Source organism: Phragmites australis, chromosome 16 (genome assembly GCF_958298935.1).
Source record: "Phragmites australis chromosome 16, lpPhrAust1.1, whole genome shotgun sequence".
Lineage (NCBI taxonomy): Eukaryota > Viridiplantae > Streptophyta > Magnoliopsida > Poales > Poaceae > Phragmites > Phragmites australis.
Window position 1 is genome coordinate 4,835,336 of NC_084936.1, and position 18,614 is coordinate 4,853,949.

General features: G+C 42.4%; 1 protein-coding gene across 1 annotated transcript; it reads right to left on the reverse strand.

Annotated features, from left to right (window-relative positions):
- Window positions 1-1,067: 1,067 nt before the first annotated feature.
- On the reverse strand, window positions 1,068-6,217 carry LOC133895360 (cullin-3B-like). The gene is made up of 2 exons (XM_062335614.1): window positions 5,875-6,217; window positions 1,068-3,300 (listed from the first exon to the last, which is right to left on the reverse strand). The coding sequence occupies exons 1-2, from the start codon at window positions 6,033-6,035 to the stop codon at window positions 1,263-1,265; spliced, it is 2,199 nt and encodes a 732-aa protein (XP_062191598.1). The 5' UTR covers window positions 6,036-6,217; the 3' UTR covers window positions 1,068-1,262.
- Between the last annotated feature and the right edge of the window lie 12,397 nt (window positions 6,218-18,614).

The following is an 18,614-nucleotide window of genomic DNA, read 5'->3' on the forward strand; positions in this document are numbered from 1 at the left end:
GTACTGAAGAGCTGCAAACATAGCCTATTGTTGCTACTGCATATACTGTATAAGCACAAGATCTGCCTGAAGCTTTGCCTGAGCCTCCTCATGACATCTCTGCGTGTGTATCTTTGTGCCGGTGTGTGCGTCTTCAAATGCTAAGGAAGAACAAACTGATTGACAGATTAAAAAACGGATGACCATTCCAAATTTTATCAAAGAAATGCATAACATATAGCATGCTTTCAGTGTATCTATGGCAAGATTATGGGGTTAAATGTATTTTTCTTTGTTGTTACATATACTTTCAGTACCCGAAGTATCTTCATCCAAAGAAGTGGTGGTAATAGTGAATTTGGATATGCTTTCTGTACCTGAACCTTCCGTGATAAACTTGTTAAAGCTTTGTTTGTTAGGAAAGAATAGGATGATTATGAGAGACTATTTGTATGGATAACTACTCAAGTTTGTATAAATTATGTATCTCTTAAATTTAACTTATATATTTACATATTTATGGACAAATATTCAATTTTGCATGAATTATGAATCTTTTAAATTTTATTTGTGTATTTTTCTATTTCAAAATAAATGTGTCACAAAAGAATAAACATACCACCCAAAATAACTGAGGATATTACAAACTATTAACATAAAAAGGCAGTAATTCACCCACCATAGAATCCAAGTTACCAAACAACTACCAACTTTTACAATTCAGATTGCAACATCTAGCTTTTTACAATCTACAAAATATTTTTTCACAATCTCCAGCTAAAATAAACAGGATCTAAGTAAAAACAAAGCGAACAAAGCTGCTCAATGATATAAGTTTCCAGTTAATCAAGAAAGAAAAAAGAGATTTGCATGATATATGCATCACAGACGAACACTTCCGGAAGCCATACACCGCTGGCCATGGACAACACTAGCCACATAGCATTGCAAACTGGATACAGAAGTAATTTAGTTGAACATCCAAGCATCATTTCAATGAGGTCGAACCATCCATCAAGCCAGAAAAAAGTCGACCAGGGCAGGGATTAGATCATCAGACCGCCATTTCTGAAGCAACAACCGAGGAATGGCCACCAAGATTTATCTATCATTAACATGTAAACGATATATAGAAGTTAACTAAGCTACCTGGATGATGCGGCAAAAACCAATTCAACTAAAAGTGAATGATGGGATGCAGACCCATTTCCTTTTTTGCATAAGTGCATGGGATCAAGGTCCGTTTATATGGATAGCACAAAACAGGTCGAATGAGAGGGAATCTAGGCGAGGTAGCGGTACAGCTTCCTGTCCATCTTGTCCCTCTCCAGGAACTCACGCTCGATGAGGGACTCGATCCGCTTCTTTATCACCACGGGGTTCGGCAGGAAACGAGGCTGCAGCTGCTTCGTCACCTCCGTCATAATGCTATTGTGATCGAGGACTCGCCTGGACTTCATGATTCTCACAATGGCAGCCTCAATCTGAGGTTTCCTGTCTTCCTCGACTCTCTGACGAGTCTCGAGCTTTTCGGGATCTGTCTCCTTCTGAGCCACCACAGTGCCAATCTTCACCTTGAACAACTTGCTAGTGAACTTGTCATTGACGCAGAAGCTGTCATCGTCAGCGATGTCCCTGCTCATGGGATCCTTCCGCAGAACTTGCTTACCCTTCACGAGAGCGAGCGACTGGAGGCATCGCTTCAAGTCAGCAACTGGTATTGCTGTAGCCTGCTCGATATCTCGGTAAGTCAAGACATCTGCTGAGTTAAACAGCATGAGAACACACATCTGGTAGGTTGATACATTCAGTTCATGCTTGCTGCCATTTCCAAATGTTGCTTTGATGTCAGCAGTCCCCATATTTGTCTGCCATGTTAGTCTCCTGCCATTGTGAGTACCAAGGTAATAAGCCCGAAACTTCTCAGAGACAGCAAGTATTTCAGGGGGGAGGTTGCAGGTACTGCATGGTTGTGTTGGCCATGACCCAGTGGTGAGTATCTGGACAGATATCGTGGGGGCATCTGCCACATCAGAAGTAGATGCATAAAACCCTTGCGTAGTATCCTGAGAGGTCTTCAGATCAGTGAACATGCCCTCCAACTTTGAAGTAAACTGGTATCCACATTCTGTCTTGAGCTTCACAAGCATACTCCTCTCAGAATCGTCAGAAGTGGCCTTCCCAGAAAGAAGACGCTTTGCCAAGTGTTGCTTATAATACTTTTCAAAAAGATCCTTTTCTTGCAAGTACCTAAACAGCGTCATCACCTTGTCCAGGACGGTCTCAAGATCCTCCTCATTGGCCTCTTTCACTCCCTTCCGCAATTTGTCATCAACAAACAATGATATGAACTCAGGGGATCTGTTGTTTAAGTTGATGAAGTGCTCAAAGGAGGAATTCAGAGCATTCAGGAAACTCTTGTCATTACTAAATGAAACATTGATGATATTGTCATACTTATCCTTATCATTTAGAAGGCGCTGGACGAAATCAACAGGGTCCTTTAGTCTCTCTGGGTCTGTTACCAAACTTTTTCCAGTTACCTTAATGTGAGACGTCATCACAGATCTAATTGTTGTGTGCCCGTCAGGAACATGATGAAACAAACTGTACATCCTGGTCAGGTCTTCATACCTGTCTTCGACAAGCATATTCACAAGCCCTGAGTTCTCCATTAGAATCAACCTCTGCATGTGATTTGCAAGCATCTCTTTTACCACAACAGCAGTTATCTTCTCATTGGTTTTAATATCCATGTACTGCGAAACACGCTCCGATTCTTCATTGAGCCGCCTCTCAGCCTGCTTGAGATATTCACCACAAGCACAGCACTCGATGAATTGCTGCGACTCACCGCTATAGAAACTAGCAGACACCTCAAGAAATGGCCTTTCAAAATCATCCTGATAAACATTAGACCCTAGATCCATCAACATTTTAGTTGTACTCCTCATCAAGGATCTATTTATCACCTCACCCATCCTTTCTCTATGTATGAGTTCAAGAAGTGTGTCAAGCAACCTCCCCTGAATCATGGGAGACCGAACGATGGTATCCCTCCAAAGCTCCAATCCAAGATCAAAGACAGGTGTCTTTTTATTGGTGGGAATAAATGACCTGTCCATGTACATCAAGACGTCTCTGATCATTGCCAATGCCTTGTTATGATCACCCCATTTTCTCTGCAACTCTTCCAAGAACAAACCACCTTGAGCAGCCTCTACTGATGTGCGCATTTCATCAAGATGCTCTTTCATGTTTTCTGTGAGTTTCTCATAGAGCTTCGGACCATGCTTGTTCAGTACCATGTTATAAGCAGTCCTGCCATAATATAAGTGAAATATTATATTCACCGTCAGATGACCAGTGGGTTTGAAGAAAGCAATATAGGTATCAACAACATGAGCAAAGATATTTTGAAAACAGGACATATCAACAACGTGAGCAAAGATATTTTGAAAACAGGACATATCAACAACGTGAGCAAAGATATTTTGAAAACAGGACATATCAACAACGTGAGCAAATATATTTTGAAAAAAAAAATACTTGGGAGGGAGAGGACTGAGCAGACATGGGGCTGTCAGTCCTTGCTTCTTTCATAGAATTTTTACTTAATTATGTTTTCTGAGCTTACATGTTGATGCAAGGAACATACAGAATATCACTTCTCTTTTTAGATTAAACATACAAGAGAATTTGGAATAATGTTTAGCTAATTTTGTGTTTGAGGCCTGATATTTTACATATACAAACAGCACGTGCAATAAAAAGTACAAAAAAATAACAGGGAACAAGAACCAATCATGAGCAAGAACTTCCCCAGTAACAGGTGGTGAGTATGATTATTTGTAAATTGTATCATACTTTTGCAGAAACTTAGTCTATAGCACCAATTATGTGTTTGCTATTTTCTTACACATTTTGCATCGTTCAAAGGCTGCAAGAAAACAAAGGTCATAAAGGTGGTTATTAAATGTTAAAATGAATCAGAGATACAACACAACTTACGAATACTATCCACCAAACAAAAAGGAATTGCATGTTACTTAATATTTTGCATGCAGTTTTCTCAACTTAGGAGATAAATGAGGGACAAAAGAGTGTGTCTTTTCCCATACCGTGCTAATTGCATGGCCATAAACTGACAACTTCATGATTAGATCTAACATCAATTTATGTTTCTATGTAGACTGAAAAAATGATGTATTGGTTACCAATACCTAGGTCCGTTCTGTACGGTTGTGGGTGTGTTGGCAATCTGAATTTTGTTTATTTATGGCTCCATATGAACTCAGGTAAAATGACATCCAGCCCAGCTGTGGTGTTACTAGTGCCAATATAGATTAGTTTTGTCTTAGTAAGCATGTATATGAGTTCATAAAGCCTAGTTGCCACAGGGCTCTAGCAAGACTCAAGGCAACCAGGACTCCTAGACGCCTAGGCACCCGTCTGGGAGACAGTTAGACAGTGGAAATAAAAAAAACAATAAATAGTACCTTGTAAGACAGGAAATTAAATAAATATTTATGTTATTACGGCAATTCAACACAGTTGGTTACTTGGTTGAGGGTGCGGATGTACGCCTAGACCACCCAAGTTCGAGTCCTCTTCGACACGAATTTGGGTGCCTATTTCTTCTTATTTTTAATACCACCTAGTTCCTCCTAGGTTGGTCGAGTTTTTTTTTAATGGGCCCTGGACAGCAAAACACCTAGTTAACTAGGGCCTACCTAGGCGTGAGTTAGAGGCTCGGCATAAAAACAATAAATGACTCATAACCAATAGTTAATTATATACAGCTCGTAAGTCAGGAAATAAGAATTCAGCAAGATAATACCATTACAAGTCAGCTATTATTTCAATTTCTAATATGTTGCGCCACACATTGAGTTCTTAACGGTACTACTTGTAATGTGCCAGTGTACCATATATTAAGATTCCTAGCCAATGTTCGCACCCCAAAAAAAAAAGGTAAAACAAAGCAGTATCCCAAAGCAAAGAAGCGACAAGAAGCACCCTGCAGATCTACAAGCAAATAAGACACGGCAGGAGAGAGGCAGGCACTGGTAAATGAGCCCCTCCCTCACTCTCAATTCCCAAATATGATTTGCCTCCCTCCCTTTTTCGCATCTCGGCCTACTCATCTGGCCTTCATTCCACTACAGCGCCCAATTCATCCAGATGACACCCAGTTGCCCAAGTTGACACCTAGAAGAGCTTCCTAAGTTAAGCCATGACAGCGGAGCATCATGTGTCCTCGCCGGACCAAGTGGACTCCTAGGCGCCAACTATGCGACCCACAGATGCGGTAATACCATAGATGAATATAGCTTTTATGGTAACAAATTAGGAAATATAATTACACAACAATAACAAAGGGATTGTAACTAAAGTTCTCTAGATAACAACTTATGGTAACAGGTTCTCTAGATAACTAATGTACAACTCTATATGACAGTCCTTACTAGTTTGGCTCTAAAGTAGCCCAAAAATGTAACGTGCACGTCTAGTTTTTACCAAAATTTATCAGTAAATACACATACAGCTATGAGCAAACATGAATCAATACAAGATCACAATATCATGATAACAGGTTGTGAATATAGGAAAAGCCATAAAACACTAGCAAGACCCATAAATCAAGATTAATCTATTCAGAAACATTCACATATCGTCATCTCACATGTGTACCCGTAAAAAGATCAAGTATAAAATCACAAAATTAAGGATCGCCAATCAGCACAGCAATCAATGGAACTCACACCGCAATCCGATTCATCTGCTTCCCATACGCGATCATACAGCCCGACCTAATCTGGGGGGATAAAATTCCACCGAAACAGGGAAAGAAAATTCGGGGCGGGGCGGGGTGGGGCGGCGCGCAATGTTAACCTGTAGAGCTCCTCGAAGGAGAGGCCACTGGAGTTGTGGTTGTAGATCTCGCGGATGGCATCGTGGAGCTTCCGCCACGACTTGTCGAAGAACATGGGGTCGGTATCCACGCGGTGCCGGAACGGCTCCATCCTCAAGCCGCGCTTCTTCTGCGTACTCATCTTCTCCTCCTCCGCCGCCGCCTCCTCCGGCGAGGCCCTCGGGTTCCGGCGAGATGATGGGGTGGGGCCCGACGGAGCGGAGGAGGCTAGGGTTTCGTCGCGTGAGAGGGGCGGAAGAGATCGGAATGTTCGGAGCTGCCCCTTTTAAGCTCTAGACTTCGGGGCTCCGATGGATGCTGATCCTTTTCTATTTTTGGCGTTTAGGATTCCAGGTTTATTTATTTTCGGGTTCGAATTTAGCACGAATTACAGGCAATACTTTTTCAATAAAAAAGTTTGAATAATATCCTTCCTAACATACTCGATTGGCTTCGTCTCAATAGTCCCTGCAGGCCGATTAACACTTTTGACCGTTCATATGTCACGAGATGGAAGCATCCAACTTTCCCGTAAAATATGCAATTTCTACTAAAATCAAATTTTGGTTGACCAAGAGCGGTCAAAAGCATGATTTTAAGAATAAAGTTTTTATTTTTACATATCCATGCAGACGCATATTCACATGTACTCTTATAACGTTGAACTATTTCTTATTATTTAGCACAAAATCGAATAGCACTTTAAACATTAGGTCATTGGACCAGTATGCTCACTACATCAAGTATAGATATGCTCCATTTTATATTATCTGAGACATGTTTTATGATATCTTTATGTGCTAACAATTTTTCTTTGATCACATGTATGTGGGCACACAAATCAACTAGTGTTGTTCGGCTTGACAAAGGAATATCACAAATTACAGATATATCCATTTCAACTCTCTTACGGTCAAACTTGCACTTTCTACTCAAAACATCAACTAAAAGATCTTAATCAAGACAAGCTTTACCCTACTCCAAATACGTTGTACCATCTGAATAGGTAACGAGAATGATGCAAAAAAATTCCGCTGTCACATGGAGCTTCATTGTTCTATTATTGGCTTTTGCTAGCAAAGCTTCAAATATTGCTCTCCGTTTATCATTAGAAAATTCACATTCCTACGTATATTCTATGTAGCATACGGACTAGTCCCAGAGTCCAAAGCATTATCATTAGCATTTTAAGCCCTAAAACCATGATCAAAACATGTATAGTTAGATTTAGAAATTGTTCTTTCATCATTAAAGAAGATGAAAGAATCTAAATAAACCAATATTTTCACCAATAATAATCACTCAAGTTCAAACCAACAAGAATCACACCAGCACAACTGAATAGCATCTCATATTTTTTTAAAGAATCGTTGAGCATAAGTTGGCCCTATCAGCAATTCAACATTCATTTCTATGGTTGGACAAGCAAAGAAAAAGGTAATGAATCTCAAAAGGGGAAGGAAAATAGGAGCTTACCTATCAGCAATTCGGCATTCACTTCTTCTGTTAGTTCCACATTCAACTCAATTGCTCCTAGTGCTCTATGATCTCCAGAACTTGGTGCCACGTTGAAATAAATCTCTCATAGAACTCTTCAACCTCCAGAGCTTGGTGTCATATTAAAATCAATCTCTCCTAGGGTTCTTCGACATTCAGAACTTTGAGCCACATTTAAATCAATATCCCATCCATCAGACAACACTAGTTGTTACCCACATAATCAAAGAGGAGGCAGTCTACTGGGACTTCGGAGGAGCACGATGCCTTGGGTTTCTAATTGGACGAGAATATGCCTTCTCGCTTTATGGGCTACGACCCTTTTTAATTTTTTTTTATCCATCGGATACTCTTATTAATATAAAAGGTAGCTCTCCTTCCCTTTACATTGAAAAAACAAATCAATATCTCCTAGTTCTCTTCGACCCCGAACTTTGTGACATGTTTTCTCTACAAAAGTTTCAAAGAAGATGAAAGATGTTGACAATAACAGAAATTTCATTTCCCAATAGACCACTTGGAACCTGTTGGCCAACAAATATAATTCAAGTTCTCTACTGCCAAGCAAATAAGTATTGCAACTTATTGTAGTAATGTTTGAAACTTTGCTGGTCAATAGAAGATAAAAATTAGAGAGTCTACATTGCCATATATCTCCAGGCCTAGCCATGAAGGATTCAGATGGTCCACTATATACAAGTACGCACCAGTATGAAATGTGATCAACAATTCAGCATGACTATTGGTATCATACACTCCCTATTTTTTTTACTAGCAATAGAAGCGAAGAAATTTTATGCATCGTATTAGAAATTTTAGATAGCCTTAAACCCCAAATTTCACATCACCTTAAATACCTGTTCATCTCATATTTAGTCATGAAGTGCATTAAACCTAAATAATGTGCTCGTCCATAATATTTTCAGTCGTGAATTGTGACTAACAAGTTCTCTCAATGCCCAACGCAATTTTGTACTTGTGCAATCAATCAAGAGCTCTCCATATGGTGAAGCTGATCGCGTTACGCGAATTTCTAGCTTTCTCAAACTACAGTCTCAATTTGAAGTTCATCATGCTTTTAAGAATTTTGATGTTCATCAGACACTACTGCTACTAGTATCTAGAAAAGAGAGTAAGAACAAGTCACGCACATGACGAACAGATCAAAACTTGTCCCCACATAATGTTCAACCAGTTTGACAAAGCTTTCTCACCCATACGCATTGGTTTCCAAATTCTAAGCATGACCTATTTTGTTCCAGATAATGCAATGCAATGCAATGCAATGTAATGGGGCAATGGTGGTGCACCAACACCATGAATGCAACTCTTACTTGCATTTCCTACTCCAATCTGCCATCTAAATGCTATTGGTGCAATCGATGCATCCTAGAAAAGCCTCAACCAAACAAGAAACCAAACCCATGGCTATTAATCAGCTCATGGATCAAAATGAAATCAATCAAATAGACAGGTGTTGGGATCATATTCCCTTCCAAACACCATGAACCAACCAAATAGATAGTCACCAGGTACTCGACTTGTCCCCAACAATACACATGCAATTTTGTATCATCCTGACCATCCCCAACAATCTACCTTGAACTAAGCATAGATTACGTGAGTTAATAACACTAAAGTAATGGGCAAAAAGAGTCTAGGCACATGTCAATCTCAGAATCCCATCAGCGGTGGAGGAGTAGTTCGTGGACCAGCGGTGGCATGTGGATCTTGGTGACGATAGAGGATATCATGGACCAGTGGCAGCATGCGAAGCTCAGTGACGACAAAGTCATAGCTGCGGACAAGGATGGAGGTGGTGGAGGTCACTAAGTTTCATGAGGATCGCCGCGCGGAGGATGAGGAGGTCGGGCAGGGGGTTGGAGGCATGCGAAGTCTGGAGTCGATGGATCATGGTCGTAGATGACAACAGCAGCAACAACGGTGGAGGTTTGTGAATGGGGAAGAGCTGGGACCAAGTTAGGACTGCTTAACGTTGTGAAGCTATTAGAGGCAAAAGAGTAATAGCATGGATGCCTTATTTAGTGGCTTCATATCAAAAACATCATGAAAAAATGAGTGGAGGGAGTTATTTGGATCCTAATCTAGAGTATGTTCCTTGTTCACTAGTAAAAGAAATGGCTCGAATTTGAGAGCAAGTGATCACCCAACGAATGGACGAACTCCAAGGAGAGAAGAGAGGAGGCAAAAACCATGCTTTCAGGGGAGTGGAGGTCGATTGTCACTGTTTATGGGCCCAAATATGGGTGATCTATCCATGAACAGAATTAAGCTTATATGAAACTAAGGCTCTATTTGGTTCAGTTTTTATTGGCTTTTGCTACTCAAAAGCAAAAAGTTGAACCAAACAGTCCGCTTCTGAAAATAGCTTCTAAGAAGCAAAAGCCGCCATTATTACTATAAGCCATAAGCTGATCTGGATGAGCTTTTTATAGTTTCTGAGGGATGATGTCCTGAGAGGTATTGCATATATTATATATTTCATTCGTATCAAAAGTCAATTCAAAAGTAGTTTTTCTATAAGCGGCTTTTCAATAGTAGCTTTTAGAAAAGACTCAGCCTAACCAAACAGACCCTAAGCAAAGGTCTGAATCGACTGCACTGTAACAACCAAATACTCATTCAAATAAAGTATAAGTAAAGCTTTGAAATATATGTGGCCAATTAAGTTTACATTTATGCTATCGATATCATGAAATGGCTACTCTATGGTTAGAACAGCGGCAGAACCAGGAACCGCGCAAGGGACTCCACAGTCGACACATATGATATTAACATCTTAAACTCTGCTAGAGTCTCTTGCAGAATACATTCGCCTAACAAATATGGACTCTAGTGGTTGAATTATGTAAACAGATTATTGGCGAAAAAGAGAAGTTGCATAAAAACAATTTTAGTGACAAAACGAAGAACATGCCCCATATTAGTGGGGAAAACAAAACAACATGCACACATTTAGGTAGTGTTTGGTTCCCTATATAGGGTAGTACATGTATGGGATGATATGAGATATACTGTTGTCAAATATTTAACTATAGAGTATATACGCATAAGTAATACATGTATACAAATAGGTTCACCGCGCGCATACTTAACAACTCCAGGTACTATGGAGCTGAATCTGCAGTACCTAGTTGGAGTTACCAAAGTTTGTGGAGTCGGTTATGCCCGGAAATCTAGAAGGTGTATACTAGGAAGGTCTCGATTTGTTATCCATCTCGAGTATGACTAGTATTTCAGTCAGATCTATCTACTTTGTCTTGACGGACAAGGTGAAAGACTCCCTATCTATTACAGCTGGATAAGAGACAGTACATCAACCCAATATAAGGCGGGGACCCAGACTCCCGAACAAGAATGAAAGACATACACATCTCAACGCAAGCACCAAGATCATAGGAGATACTCGGCGACTTGATCTCTAGTTTAATTTAGATCCAATCTACTCCTTATAATAGGTTTAGCTCCGTTGTTTCAAGAGAATACATATGCATCTACATCCATACAGGACATAGGGTGTCACTCCAATTGAAGGCTCGAACCTATCTACATCGTGTTTCTCGTTTCTTATTCAATCCCTAATCAATGAAGGTAATCCTGTTCTTTATGGACACATTGTTGGGAATGAATCTTCGACAGTTGGCACGCCAGGTAGGGGACTTCTTCTGCTCTTTATGATCGATTATGTCTCGAGTGCACATCTACACCGGATTCTCTGACGCTGGCTTCTACGACCACTTCAAGTCGGCGGAGATTGTCTATGCATCGCCTCTAGCCAGATCGGAGATCACATTCAGAACTATGGTTTTCTGCTGGGACGATCAGGCTAGACTAATCCACACTGGTATTCTCGAGTCCAGCATATTGGATGCATACCGCGATGTGGGATACCTCGAGTGGGATCCCATGGAGCCCAACGTTCTGCAATTCATGGACACCGACAGCGACGGTGAAAGTCATGAGAGTGGCAACAACGGCTCCAACGATAGCCAGAGCAGTTGAACAGATTGATTCGTATTCATGGCCGGAGGAGTCACTGGCGCACCCCCAGAATCGACCACGGAAGACCTAAACGCCGTGGTAAATGATGGTGTCCCGAGGATCCAGCAGCAGCAGCCGGCGCCCCACGGTACCGACGTTGTGTGGGGAAACGTATCACCCTCGATCGCACTCACGACATGCTCTGGTCCTTTGATCTCTAAGGAAGAGCGCATGCAATGCATTGAGCATGAATGAGGTGCAAAGATGTATGCTACATGATGCATGACAATTTAGGATGTAGCATAACAACAAGCTAAAAGTACAAAGATACGTGAAAGAACGATGAAGTCTACGGTCTAAACAACATCAGAACTTCTGACTAGAAATTGGAAGTTCCGGATTGAACTCGGAACTTCTGAGTTAACCTCTGGACAGGGGTCCTCGGGTTGCAACTTTTGATAGGCTCGAAAGTTCCAGGTCAAGGTCGAAACTTTCGGGTTAGGCCAGAATATCTGGACTGTCTTCCAGGAAGGGGCTCTCGGTTAAAGGTAACTCTGATTAATCTGGAACTTCCGGGCTATGGCTGGAACTTCCAGATGGTCGGAACCTTCAGGTGTGGCTCCGAGTAAGGGCTCTCAGTTTGGCTTTGATCAGTTTAACTAAGAACTTCTGGGTTATACCTGGAACTTCTGGGTGGGGACTCTGGGTAGTTCTAACTAGGATTACTTGGAACTTCCGGATTGTAACCTGAAACTTTCGGGTTCCTGCAGAAAACGTGTTTGCGTCGATTCGTCGACCGATTCATCTTGCATGTTGAAATCTAACCCACACAAGCATGTAAAGGCACTAAAGCAAAGATTCTAGACCTATTTTACTCACTCCACAAGCACTAACACCAGCGCTTGCTCATCCAAACATCTTATACTAGCTCTATAACCTCAACAACACTGGTGCTTTGCCATTTCTCGATTGTAGCTCCCAAACTCATCCAATATCGAACTTAAAACGTGCATTGCTACCATAAGATCCTAGGAGACTTACCCCACGTTCTTGCCAAAGTTGGTGACCGTTAGTTGGGGAAGAATCAGAGGAAATGGCTTGGAGAAGAGAGACCAAAGTGCTAAAATTTCAGAAAAGAGAGGGGTGACAAAAATGATTTGCAAACCTCCAAATCTTCATGCATGCATGAAAATATTGGATGGATGGAGAGCTAGAGAGGTGGGGAATGCAAGGGTAACACATGCATACCTTGCTTTTGCCTCTTGAGGTGGGATTTTGGGTGGAGAGTGGAGGGGAGTGCTTGAGGGAGGAGGAGAGCAGCAACTCCCTTGTGCTGCTCGACTTGGGGGTGAGAGGGAGAGAGTGAGCACGTGAGAGAGAGGGAGAGGGGGTGGGGTGCGGATGCTGCTGAAAGAAAAGGAGAGGGGTGAGGTGTGGGGCCAGCCAAGTGGGTCTCACGCGTTAGAGAGACAACCATTTTCAGTTGCGAAATATTTTCATAAAACATGCACAATGATTACAAACAAGATGAACCCATTTTAAATTGATTCACTTGCCATGCCTATGTGCGACTTAAACTAGAGGAAAGCTCTATTATCGGGTATTTTCATACCTCTAAACAAAAGTTAAACCGTCATTTAGAATAACAAACACTCATAATATGCTTAACAAATAAACATGATGCTTATGATACATGATTGTGCATAATGACATGATTACGAAATTGGGACATGATACGTTGCCGGAAATATACCACCAGAGATGTCTGCGGTTGGGGCCTTGCGTGCCCCTGAGACAACCCTTCATCGACGGATTGCAGGAGGTTAGGTGTCTCCTGGCCTTTAACGATGACTCCCGGTGGGCACGCCCCCACCAGTAGCGGTCCCAAAATCAAGGAACAAACTCCCTCAGGACAAAAGTGATGTTTTTAGTACTCCAGAGGCTAATGACCAGGGAGCTCATATGATTTTAAGATCCCTTCTTGAGTTGGATCCGATGAATCCCTTAATGCCAACGGTCAATAAGCTGAATACTTTACTCGATGCAGCTCAGATCTAGGCCGCTTAAGTAAACAATCCAAGCGACTCTAGGTGCCCTAGCCTACTGGGCGCAGGTTTGAGGAGGCATGGGCGCGGACACCCCCGAGTCAAGGGGTCATAGACGTGAAGCTTAGGTGGTCTAGCTCGAGCTTAGCTCTGCAGGTCAAACTGCAACTGCCCTCTCCATGGGCGTAAGAATCAGGAAAACTTAAGGAATCACATTCCTCACGATCGACACAATCTATGAAAAGTGATAGAAAACCATCACGAAGAACACTGTGTGGATGATCGACGTTACAGCGAACATAGATCTCTAGGACGGGACGGTCGATGTGACCCCTCGTTTGAAGGGACAAGCGTGATAGTCCGCCCCCATCTCCTCTTGAAGAATTCAATGGAGCTATGAAGCTTTTGTACATAAGCTTCGATCGATACGGTGGCCCAAGAAGTTCAAAGCAGGCTCGATCCAAAAGTACAACAGGAAGCTCAACCCTAACAAGTGGTTACAAATCTATACCACTGTTATTCGATCAGCCGGCGGTGACAACAGGGTGATTGCCAATTATCTATTAACCGCCCTTGATGGATCCGCAAGGTCCTGGTTGCTTAACCTGTCACCCAACTCGATTCATTCATGGGCCGAGCTAAAGGCTCGATTCATTGTAAACTTCTAGGGTACGTTCAAGCGCACGGGGACGGAAGACGATCTTCATCAATTAACTCAAGGTAGGGATGAATCACTTAGAGACTTCATTCATAGGTTCAATTACAGGTGTAATAAGATTCTGGACATCTCTGACCAGTCAGTCATTATCACTTTCAAGCAAGGCGTTAAGGACACGGATCTAGTCGGGAAGCTGGCTATTCGGAAGATTCATATGGTTAAGGAGCTTTTTGAGTTGGCTAACAAGTACGCAAAGCGTGCCAAAGCTCAGGTACACGTTAAGAATCCTCAATCTGGCAAGGACAAGCCTGAGTCCTTGAAGAATGAGGATAAGAAGAATAAACCTAGGGACAAGCATAAAGGTCTAGACACGACTATAGCTGTGGTCGATATGAGCAAGTCGCGCAACACCGGGGATAACAAAGGCCCGAACCGAGGTGGTGGGAAGTGGTGTTCCGTCCATCAGACCAACCAACATGACTTTGACAAATGCCACATCATTAAAAAGAAGGTCGATGATAAGCTCAAGGCCACCGTTGTTGAGTATCACAGCAAACAGGCCAAGCCATACACTAAAGGTGACGAGCCTGAATTCCATGAGACAGATCAAAGTTTGGCGCACATCTTCAGAGGATCCGCTGTGTATGAGTCCAAGAGGCAGTAAAAAGGCGGTCGAACGAGAGATCAACTTGGTTTTGACTAGGCCTACTTGATACCTCAAATTGTCAGAAGTTCTGATCACCTTTGATCAAGTTGACCACCCAACCATGGTTTCACACCCTGGTCAGTATCCGGTTGTGGTCCAGTCAACTATGCTCAACATCAAAGTTTCTCAAACCTTAGTCGATGGGGGTAGTTCGCTTAACCTCATCTTTACCAAGACCTTAGATAAGATGGGGATCGAAAGGTCGAAGCTCAAGAAAGGAGTTGAACCCTTCCACGGCATAACTCTCAACTCATCGACCATACCCCTTGGTCAAATTGAGTTGCCAGTCACATTCGGTGCGCCTGACAACTTCCGCATGGAGAAGCTGACTTTCGACGTTGTGGACTTCAAGACGGCGTGTAATGTAATCCTAGGCCAACCAATGTTGGGCAAGTTCATGGCCATGATGCATTATGCATACCAGACGCTAGAAATCCACGGTCCTAAAGGGGTCATAACGGTCAAAGGGGATCAATGTGTAGCAATCAAATGTGACAAACAGAGCCTGGATATGGTCGAACACTTCTGCTAAGCGTCAATCACTTCTAAAGGTGCAGAGTCCAAGCGCCAGAAGCATTAAGCCATTATTGAGGTCAAGGACTCCAAGCTCATAAGTCTTCCTGACACTACCAAGTTCGACGAGATCGCCAAGGGAGATTGCAATGACAGTGCCAAGGACAAGAAGATTGTTGGTGGTGTCAAGGCAATACCCATCGACTCGTCTGAACCAGCCAAGATGATCAACATAGGGGTTGACCTTAATCCCAAATAGGAACTCGAGCTCATTACTGTAACATCCTGAGTTTTAGCATATTAGTTTATAGAAAAATTCACTCTAAATTAAAAAAATTATAATTAATTAAACCAAATAAAATCAAGTATGTATATATATACTTGTATATATATATATATACTCATATATATTAAATTGGCTAAGTATTCCAAATGCACTACATTAATTTCTAAACCTATCCATGCATTAATAGATTCATGTGCTTGGTTTATTGTTCTTATGGTTCTTTGAGTGGAGGTTTGAATTTGAATGTCTCTCAAATTTGAATCTACTCTTAGTTTCCATTCAGCTCAAATCCAATGCGAATTCAAATATTTTGGATTCAAATCATCTTCCAAATCTTAGAGCTTTACTCCTATTTCATAATTCAAATATCCCTATTTGAATTTATACCAAGTTCAAAGTCAAATACAAATTCAAATGTCTCTATTGAATTTAAACCCAAACCCTTTTCTTTTCTTTTCTCCCTGGGTCTAATCTCTCCACCTCTTCTCTTTTTGCGTGGCCCAGCCAACTGGTCAGCATAGTCGGTCGGCTTCTTTCCTCGTCTCCTGCACTTGGGCCGCAAACGTGCCGTCAGCCCAACCTCCCTCCTGCGGGCACGCCAGCCCACCCACTCGCCCACGCCCGCGCGAGCCTCGCCATCCACGTGTCGCCCATCCATCGGTCTCCCTTCTCCAGTGCATCGCCATGCCGCGCTATCCCACGCCACTGCGACAGCCGGTGCATTCAATGCATCGGCAACTTGCCTCTCGCTCACGCTCTCCCGCTCTTTTTCCCCCTCTCAGCTCTCTCTCTCTCCCCCGTAGCCCGAGTGCTTGACACCGCTTGACTTCTGTGAGCCCAAACGTGCGTCGCCGCTGCAGCCCTGCCACCACCGCAGAGTCACCATACCACGAGAAATATCGCCGCCGCCACCGTTCAGTTCACCGTGGACAGCACAACGCACAACACCACCTCTTTGTTCACCCCTCCCTCTATAAATAGGGCAGTCGGTCCCCTCCATTCCCCTTTCTTCCAATCCGCCTCACCGCCACTGCCATTCCTCGCTGCTACAACCTTGTCGTTGTCGTTCCGTCCACGTGAGCTGTCAAAAAGCACCAGGAGGTCACCGTTGTCCATGTGCTGCTCTTCATCGACCAGAAGCCTGAAGGGAGTTCGACTACTAGTCATTTTGACCATGATGAGCCCATGGCTCCCTCGGATACACATATGGTGCATTCATTCCTTATTGTTCATATTTTTCTTCGTAGAGAATAGAATACTTCTAAGTTTTTGTGTTATTTTGTTGCTTAGGAACAAGAGAGAAGCACCATAGCCTTACCTGGAAGCATCACAAAGTTCACATGGACGTCATCATTCGAAGGTCAAGTCTAGACGCCATCACTCAAAGGCCTAGTCTGGACGTTATCACTCGAAGGCCAAGTCTACTCAAAGTCAAAATCGAGTCCTTGTCGAACTCCAAATTCTGTTCGGAGTCCTAGGATATCATGTTAGTAAAACTGGCATAACTCTCTCATACGAAGTCTGATTGAGGTAATCTTGGACATTCTGGAAAGCTTACGATGAGCCCTTTCCAATGGATATGAGCTCGACCAAATTTTCCTTATGGTGTAGTCAGATTCGAAGAAATAAGATGTTGTGCCACCATTTTGGACCTAGTTGGGTCTTGTAATCATGCCGGAGTCAGAGTCCAGGTTGTGTACGCCTCTTTCCACAGCTGCACAACCCTAGGTCGATCTCCTCACATCTCCCCTATATATACACAGTAGTTGTCGTAGTTTAGGCTCAAGTTTAGCTTAGATTATTTTGTTTTAGACAGTTTCACCGTTTATCGGTTTGTTGAACCCCAACTCGAATACTTAATTGATAATTAGCAATATTCAGATTGCATCTACCTATTCTTTCTTGTGTTCTTTATTCACTTGGAGGAAAATCCTTCTTGGCGAGGTCAACCGCGTCTTGGCACGGTTGATAACCACAGAGTAGTGGTGTAGTGGTTGTGAAGGTTCTCAATTTGTTATGTTCGGAGCCTTTGGATCATCAACGTCGAAGCTCCACCAATCGACTTATCATATTACCTTTCAGAAGATCAGGCAAACGCGCATCAGACCATCTACTCAGGTTTGACAACTGGTCATTTCGACCATCTATTCGGATTCTATCACTAGTCGGTTCGACCACTTCCTCGGATTCGACCACCTAGTCGGATTCGACTATCCACTCGATTTTGTCTCCACAACCTAGTCGGAGTCATATCGAGCATTGTCTGACAAAGTTCGAGTAGCAACTCCTTAGCCAAAATAGAGCAAGCCAAAGTTCAGAGAGAGAGTTTTGAGTCAAAATAGAGCAAGTCTTTTTATTACCTATATACTCCTGCTCTCAGAAAAAGTTTGTGACCCACATACCTCTTTGGTCCTAGAAAAGGTAGTAGATGAGTTTTGAGTTTGTGTCATATTCTAAAAAAAAAAGAGAAAGCAAGAAGCAAAGAGTGCGAAAAAAAAGAGTAAAAGAAGAAGAAGAAGAAGAAAGAAAGAAAGAGAATTCAGTCGGCATTGCAAATTTTGTTCTATTGTTCTTATATCTACCCTATTTTATTTGGCTAGCTTGAACTAGTTCTAGGACATGTTCGGGTCAGCAACTGTGACAAGTACCGTGAACTTTTATTCAACTTTGCTAATCTGATTTCAACTATTGCTACTCCTTGCTACTAAATATTGCTTTTCCAAGCTCTACCTTCTCTCGATCAGAACAGTTCTTCCTTTGTAACCGCCTCACTCACACTCGATAAGGTATCATGAACCAGCCACCGATTGTGCCACCTGTTGTGATTGGTAAGAATACTTGCAAGAGCATGGTAAGATGCTTGAGAGTGTGTTATTCCACTTCAATCTCCACCGCCTAGTAGTCAATAGGGATAATATTGTTGTCTCTTGTTTGCTACTAACCATGGCAGGTGAAGCATCAGATGCGAAAGAGTGTGTTTGGAGGGAAGAACTCACAATGTTGTTGGATGATCA

Bases quoted from the DNA above. Each gene is read 5' to 3' on its own strand.
- LOC133895360 (XM_062335614.1), bottom strand. From the start codon at position 6,035: ATGAGTACGCAGAAGAAGCGCGGCTTGAGGATGGAGCCGTTCCGGCAC. The intron at 3,301-5,874 runs GTTAACATTGCG...ATATTATGGCAG, and splicing joins TCCTTCGAGGAGCTCTACAG to GACTGCTTATAACATGGTAC.